The 7,500-nt window shown below is 48.1% G+C and overlaps 1 protein-coding gene across 3 annotated transcripts in view; it reads left to right on the forward strand.

The window, feature by feature from the left end:
• Window positions 1-7,500, forward strand: part of vps13a (vacuolar protein sorting 13 homolog A) — a 27,403-nt gene that overhangs the window by 15,485 nt on the left and 4,418 nt on the right. For 2 of the 3 annotated variants that reach the window (XM_076138994.1, XM_076138996.1), the window contains exons 45-63: window positions 17-272; window positions 362-522; window positions 678-781; window positions 924-1,236; window positions 1,437-1,573; window positions 1,801-2,092; window positions 2,227-2,331; window positions 2,450-2,596; window positions 3,305-3,436; window positions 3,530-3,663; window positions 3,935-4,003; window positions 5,127-5,259; window positions 5,598-5,655; window positions 5,934-6,105; window positions 6,363-6,516; window positions 6,808-6,954; window positions 7,040-7,121; window positions 7,219-7,288; window positions 7,407-7,500. The exon at window positions 7,407-7,500 is cut by the window's right edge and continues 21 nt beyond it. In XM_076138994.1, coding sequence (XP_075995109.1) covers window positions 17-272; window positions 362-522; window positions 678-781; window positions 924-1,236; window positions 1,437-1,573; window positions 1,801-2,092; window positions 2,227-2,331; window positions 2,450-2,596; window positions 3,305-3,436; window positions 3,530-3,663; window positions 3,935-4,003; window positions 5,127-5,259; window positions 5,598-5,655; window positions 5,934-6,105; window positions 6,363-6,516; window positions 6,808-6,954; window positions 7,040-7,121; window positions 7,219-7,288; window positions 7,407-7,500 — 2,760 coding nt within the window. The remainder of the gene's footprint in view (window positions 1-16; window positions 273-361; window positions 523-677; window positions 782-923; window positions 1,237-1,436; window positions 1,574-1,800; window positions 2,093-2,226; window positions 2,332-2,449; window positions 2,597-3,304; window positions 3,437-3,529; window positions 3,664-3,934; window positions 4,004-5,126; window positions 5,260-5,597; window positions 5,656-5,933; window positions 6,106-6,362; window positions 6,517-6,807; window positions 6,955-7,039; window positions 7,122-7,218; window positions 7,289-7,406) is intronic. The other variant, XM_076138995.1, reaches the window with a different exon arrangement.

Consider the following 7,500-nt stretch of genomic DNA (forward strand, 5'->3'; position numbering starts at 1 on the left):
TCTCGACCGTCCCCAGGCTTTTGCCGAGGCTGCCAAACAGACAGCGGAGTGTTTCCAGGACGAGCCTCCGTTTGTGGTGAAGAACCGTCTGGGTCTGCCCGTCTCCGTCCTCCACAGTGAGATGTTCTGTCCCATCGGTCAGCAGAGTCCTGAACGCACGGTGAAGCTGGAGGATGGAGAGACTCTGGGTATGGATTATTCAGCCAGAACAGACTCTGACCAGTTCTCTGCCATGACCTCCCTGAGTGGAAAGGACTACTACATCCAGCCAAGTAAGAGACAGGAGGACAGACATGTACCTGTCTCACCAAGCTTACCTTTGTGGTTGAACTGCTGGTTGATTGTCCTCTGCCCTCCTCAGCTCCAGTGGGCCACAGCTCAGCCAGTGTGATCCCCCTGATCAAGGTGGGCAGGGGGATGTACAGCGTCATACACGAAGCCTCAAGAGTCACGCGCTTCCTGGTCTGCCAGATTTACTCTGTGGAGGGAAGCAAGTACATCAAGATCCGCTCTCCCTTCCAGGTACGTCACTGAGCCGTGGTGAAGTCTGCTCCAGAGCCACTAGAGGGCAAGGGTCACCTGGAGGGAACACATATAAAGAGAAGCTTACAGATCAATCACATCATAATGATGACTTCTAATGCTCCCCTCCCCCGCTGTCTCTCATTTTTCTACAGATCATCAATCATTTCTCAATCCCATTCAATGTGTTTGAAGGGTTAACGTGTCTGGGTACGGCTCTGCCCACGGAGGAGTTCTGTGTCCCACTGGACTCATACAAGTGAATACACACACACACACACACACCTGATTCTACATGTGCTGGCCTCCTCGTTCCCTCCCTGTGGTGCCCTGTCACACTTACACACACACACATACATTCACACAGGATGTGTTTCCTAACGCTCTGGCTCCCCCTGCAGGTCTGAGCTGAGCCTGCAGCCGGTGGTAGCTGACAGCTCTGACGGTGAGAGCGAGATGTTTGAATGCTCTGAGGGCTTCAGCTACGAGGACTTCAGCAACCCAGAGACTGAGACGTACCTGCAACAGTCCTGCCATCGCCGTGGATACCAAGGGGGCGTGCTGATGGTCAACATTGTGCCGATAAAGGACACTGTGACATTCAAACACACGGGCGGGGCTGGAGAGAACTTTGATGTTCCCTTTGTGCTTCACCTGTGGCCGTCCATGTTGCTGCGTAACCTGCTGCCTTACCCCATCGCCTACAAGCTCAAGGTAAACTAGGAAGCACATGAAACAGACACGGGACAAGAGGACACACATGCCAGTTTATGATAGGAAAGACAAGTTTCAGACTCTGAAGTTTGGTGATCAGCACAGTTCACATCGTTCTGTGTTCTCTGCTTCATCCTGGATCATCACCACAGTCCTCCTCTCTCTTATGTGTTCTGTGTGTGTCTGCCTTCTGTTAACAGCACAGTGGCGACTCCGTCCCTGAGGAGACTCTGAAGCCGGGCCATTCTGCCCAGCTTCACACTGCAGTCATCGATCAGTCGGCTCTGGACCTCCGCCTGCTGGACTACCTGGGTCAGGACTGGACCTCTGAGTACAGGTGTCACTCTTTCTTCTTATTATCTTTGTGCTTACCTGTTTGTTGTCGTCCACATGTCGATATTTAATCATAACCCTATACCTTTTATACAGAAGGACTTAGGGTCCCACCAAATGATTTGATTCTAAAGCAGGATGAAGAAGATTAGAGTCATCCTCTTATCAACACATTATCACGACCTCTTGTTGATTCTCTGTCATTCTAAATCAATGATGTCTGTCCTGAAGACTCCGCAGTAACCAGGATGAGATCACCTTCATCATGTTCCAGTCCCTGCGCTTGGAGGAGGAAGACTACGACGGCACAGAGGGGAAGAGGGCTGAGTTAGACATAGCGGTGCACGTTAAGTACGACTCCGGACAGACGGTGGTCGCCATCCATTCTCCTTACTGGATGGAGAACAAGACGGCCAGGCTGCTGCAGTACAAAGCTGACGACATCCACCGCAAACACCCGCTGGACTACGACATGCCTCTGCTCTTCTCCTTCAAACCACGCAACTTCCTGCAAAACAACAAGGTGAGACGGGGCTGACAGGAGAGACATGAGGTCAGGCTGTGGTGTGGGACGTTACTCTCTGGCTTGTATTGTATTGTCTGGTGTGTGTGTGTGTGTGAGAGTGACTGAGGGATTGTCTTTGTGTGATGTCTCAGGTCCGTCTCATGATCTCAGAGAGCGAGCTGTCAGATGACTTCTCTCTGGACACTGTGGGAAGCTACGGAGATGTGATGTGTAAAGGCAGATATAAAGATTACCGGGTAAGATTCTGCCCCTGTAGCTAAAAGACTCAAAGGATCTATAAAGAGTGAGCAGCTCCTCCAGAACTGTGGGTAAGAACTGATGGATTCATGATGTATGCTTCCTTTCTGACCTCAGGTTGGTGTGAAGATCGATTCCAGCAGCTTCAGTCTCACCCGCATCGTGTCCTTCATGCCCTTCTACCTGCTGGTCAACAGAACCAAGCACATCATCCTGATCAGTGAGGAGGGCCTGGACAACTGGACCAAGGCTGAGCCACAACAGGTCAGAGGTCGCTCAAGCTGTCGGGTTTCCCTGCAGGAGTTTAAAGATCTCTAGGTTTACTCACAGTATGCAGATAAGATCCTTTCATGTCCTCACCTTCTGTGTAGTTTGCCTATGACTTCCTCCCCCCAGTCAGTTTCAGGTTGGAGTCTAAGCTCCTCCTCCCAGGCCGCTCCCTTATTTTAGAGTTAGATTGGTCCCTAAGGTCCAGGATGTGGCATCAAGTCTCAGAGACCCTCAGGCCCCTCAGTGCTGTCCTGAACATAAGCAGGTCTTCTCACCTTAATTGAAGAGGAGGGGGAGAGAAGTTTTGACAATCTTTAGAGTAAAAGAGTCTGATTTGAAGGTACTTAATAATAAATCATTGGTTTGCAGACAGTCTGTGTTGTGTTGAGTCTAGAGACGCTGTTCAAACTACAGTCTGAGGACAGATCAAAGAGGAAGTGCAGCAGGATCAGGCCTCCAGTCTGCAGCAGCTTAGGTCAGAGGAGTCGGTCCAGTAGAGCTTTATCAGTATGAATGATCCAGTGATAGGACTGGAGGTCAGGTGAGGGTCAGGCAGGTTCATCACTCTTACAGATCTGAACCCAGAGGAGCCAGAGGAGGCTCACACTCATGGCAGAGTGATGAACCTCTTTAAGGACTGAAAGGTTTGCTGTGTCCACTCTCTTCTTTGGTGTTAACCCTTGAGTTGTATTCCACCTTCAGTCTGCCATTCCCTTCTGGCCTGAGAAAGACACCAAGCGGCTCAACATCAAGGTGGAAGGATGTGATTCTCCTCCTCAGACGGTCAACTTCACCCGGCCAGAGAACTGTTTACTGCTGCACCTGGACAACACGGTGAGGGAGCTCTGGAGAGAAACCCAGGTGAAGAAGACTTCAGGTGGCCTTCCAGATCCTTATGTGTGTGTGTGTGTGTGTGTGTGTCTCCAGCTGGGTGGCATCACCGTAGACGTGAACCTATCAGAGCACTCTGCTGTGGTGCGCTTCTCTGATTACCATGACGGCGCTGCGCCCTTCTTCCTCATCAATCACACCAAAGAGCAGACTCTGCAGTTTCACCAGAGGTAAGAAAACGGATGGACGAAGAGTTAGAATGTAAACTTCAGCTGCATAGTTCCTCCTGTTTAAAGTCTTTTATTGTCTCATTGATTTGATTTCATGATGATCTCTGCTTATCTCTGTCTTTGTACACAACCTGTCACTTTGTGTTGTGTATGTGTTGTATTGATTATTTTGATTGACAGTCCTCTTCTCTCCCCTCATAGCCCACAGCTGAGAGTTCAGTGTTCATGCTGATGACGTGTGTGTTATGTTTGTGTGTTGTGGCTCACGCAGCACAGGGAGAAAGACCTCCTGGGTGGCAGACCAGCTGCTCGACCTCTCCTTCTCATCGGAGGAGGACAGGTAGAAAGATATACCATGAAGGGGAACTTTACTGACGCACTCTGGACTCTGAAGGCAAATGAAGAGATGGAGGGGAGAACAGACTGACTTTTAGGATTACAAAGCTTCATTTCAGTGTGAAGAAACCCCCAAAACATTCAATCCAATGATATCCCAGTACAAACGTTGATTTGGCTGCAGTTCTCCCCGCTCCATCTTCTCTTTCTGCTGTATGACCTGAGAGTGAGGGCTCATGAGTGCAGAGTGAGGTCAGGTAAAGGTCAGGCCTGAATACAGAGACGTCGGCTCATCTCTGACTGGGGTCCAGCTGTGTAATCTGCTCCTCTTTACATGACATCATACTCTATGATGTCACTGTGCTGGAATCATTCAGCCTCATTTGTGTCTCATCACATGGATCATGCTTCATGAAACATGATCTGAATGTTAAACTCTGTTACTTTAAAGACGTGAGGCCTTAAATGTCGCTCACACACACATTGGTTCTTCATGTTCCTGTCTGAAGAGCATTTAGAATGATTGTACAGTAAGAGGAGCAGGTTGGACAGCAGGTTTCCTTCTGTGATACTGTGTTGATCATCTTTACTTACACACCTTAGCTTTGGCTGCTGCTGCTGCTGCTGCCTGGATGGGATTCTGCCGTGGAATCGCACCTTCTTCTTCTTGCTTCTTCAGTAGTTGGGTCCGATGGATTGTCTGTCTGTCCTGGTTTTTTCCCCTTCTCCATTTGTAGATTTTGGCATTCCTGCTTCCTGTCTTTCTTTCTGTCCGTCTCATGTGAGAGTCAGACTCTGTACCTGGATGTGTGTGTGTGTAGACCTCATGTCTCCAGGTAAAGGAGATGTTGGGGGTCGTTGGGCTGTGTGGCTCTTGATGTCATATCCTGTCATGTTTCTGTGTCTGTCTGTCTGTCTGTCTGTTCTGTGGACTGTTAGAGTCTTCGGTTCTCTGGATTCATGTTTGCCATGTCAGTCGATATCTGGTGGTTGGACTTCTCTTGTATATTTCATTGTTGCCCTCGCCTCAGAACGATGAAATATCCCCTCTTGTTCTTCATGGCCGTGCTCTTGAACGTGTCTCTGCCTGATACAGTTTGTGTCGCTCTGTGTTCGGGTGGCTGCAGTTCCCAGAAGGAGGCGGAGAAAGAGGAGCTGGAGCCTGGCAAAGCTGTTTACTACACCTGGACTCAGCCCACCGGCTCCAGAGAGCTGTGCTGGAAATGTGGCAAATACAGCGGCACAGTGAAGAGCGAGCAGGTAGAGCTTAGTGCTGACGGGTGTGTGGGATTCATTTGTGTGTGTGTGCGTGCGTGCGTGCGTGTGTGTAAGTACTCTGATCCATTAATTTGTGCACACAGTCATTTTGTAGAGATCAGGCAGATGCCTTCCAAGAGGCCTTATTAGTAGAAGTAGTAGATAGATACTTTTATCTATCTGCCTATTATAACTACTACTACTAATAATAATAAGTAGTTTGAACCAAAATGATAATCATTAACACCGTGACCTTTGTTTGACCTGGGGCCGATAGCCTTTCTAAGGAGAGAATACCCTAACATGTTGTGTGTTGTGTTGTTATGCTGTTGCGTCTTCAGGACCTCCGTGAAGATATTGATAAAGAGGGAAAGCTCTACCTGGTTTCCTTTTATGAAGGTAAAGTTCCGAAGAGTCTTTCTGTTTCTTTATTCTCATGATCACATGTCTGGACAATTTATCTTCACTGTCAATCAATCAGTTATCAGATCAAAATGACCCCTGAAGAATATTCTGACAGCTTAATATTCATTTTAAAGGATCTATATGAAATCATAGATGGATTTTCCAGCATAAACCTCTCTGTATATCAAAGAGCAAATGAGCCCTCAGAGCTCTCCTCTCTAAGTTTGTCCTCAATACTGAATCCCTGTATTGGCTGAATTGTTTCCCTGTAGGTCTCCAGCGTGTCGTGCTGTTTACTGAGGAACGCTACATCTACAAGCTGCTCTGTGAGAGTGAGAGAGCCCAGGCGGCCGAGCAGGAGATCATCCTGTCTCTGCAGAATGTGGGCGTGTCTCTGGTCAACAACGGCAGCGGCCAGGAGGTCTCCTTCATCGGCATCACGAGGTAGACAACACACACACACACACACACACACACATCCGCAGTGAGGAGGCTGACATGTGTGCTAGTAGACATGTTGACACTTTACAGTATGAATATATAACACTAATGTAAAAGTGGATCTTTATTCCATTAATATCTCCTTTACTAATAAAGAGCTTTCAAGTTCCTCCTGGCAGGTTTCCGGTGTCTGTTTAGAGTTCCGTGGTTATGCTTGTGTATCTTGAGTGTTTCTTGTTTCTCCTCTCTTTGTTGTTCAGCTCTGATGTTGTGTGGGAGATGAAGCCGAGGAAGAAGTCTCGCTGGAAGACTCTGAGCAGCAGAGAGACGGAGCTGCTTGAGCTCTCTTTCAAACAGTACATGGACTCTGGACCCACAGACCACTTCATCGTGGACCTGGAGAACAACTTCCAGGTGAACGACCTTATACAGCATGTTTGACCTGCTGAGGGGCGCTTGGTTACTTTGTAATGAGGCCTGAATGGAAGCTTAGGGAGGATTACAGCTGGAAAATCATTTAACAGGATTTATTTTAGCACAATGATAGACAACATGTTCATACATGTAGGAGAACTGCAAACTTTTTAAAGTTTTAACTATTTTCCATACAATTTGACAGTTTTTGGAGGAACAAATGAATTGAAACACACTGAATAACTGATGAGCAGCATGAGTCGTTGATGTTTGCTCTTTGTGTTCCTGCAGGTTTGCTTCACTCCCTGTGGCTCAGAGATGAGGATGATGCAGCCGTGCGACGCTCCCATCAGGAGGCACTTCCTGCCGGGCGTGAAGGTTGAGTACAGCGTCTCTCCACGGCAGAGTACCTACCGGGTCCAAATCCACCGCATCCAGGTGAGAAGAATGGAGCTGTATTTGTGTGTGTTTGTGTGTTTGTGTGTGTGAGTCAGATGAATCACACAGCGTTCCTCCTCCACAGATCCAGAATCAGCTGGCAGGAGCCATCTTCCCCTACGTCTTCTACCCAGTAAAGCTGCCTAAATCAGTCACCATGGACTCAGGTCTGTGGTCTGTTGGTCTGTTGGTCTGTTGGTCATGTATGTGGTTTGACTGCACTGTAACATATGACACTATTTATTTATGTAATGTTTCCTCCAGAACCCAAACCTCTCACTGACATCAGCATTGTGACCAGAGCAGCAGGACACTCAGACATCTCTCGCATCAAGTCAGTATCTTCATCTCTGTCCTGTCTCACCCTCACCTTTACATATTCATATATGATCAACCACATCATCTCTTCTTCTATCACTCCTCTGTTTAAAATGAAGTCTTTCCCCCCTCAGGTACTTCATGGTGTTGATTCAGGAGATGGATCTGAAGTTGGACCTGGGCTTCCTGTACGCCATCCTGGACCTGTTCACCCCTGAGAACACAAAC

This window comes from Genypterus blacodes, unplaced genomic scaffold, assembly GCF_046128005.1.
Source record: "Genypterus blacodes isolate CSIRO-AG114 ecotype Tasmania unplaced genomic scaffold, CSIRO-AGI_Gbla_v1 ptg000428l_1, whole genome shotgun sequence".
Classification (NCBI taxonomy): domain Eukaryota; kingdom Metazoa; phylum Chordata; class Actinopteri; order Ophidiiformes; family Ophidiidae; genus Genypterus; species Genypterus blacodes.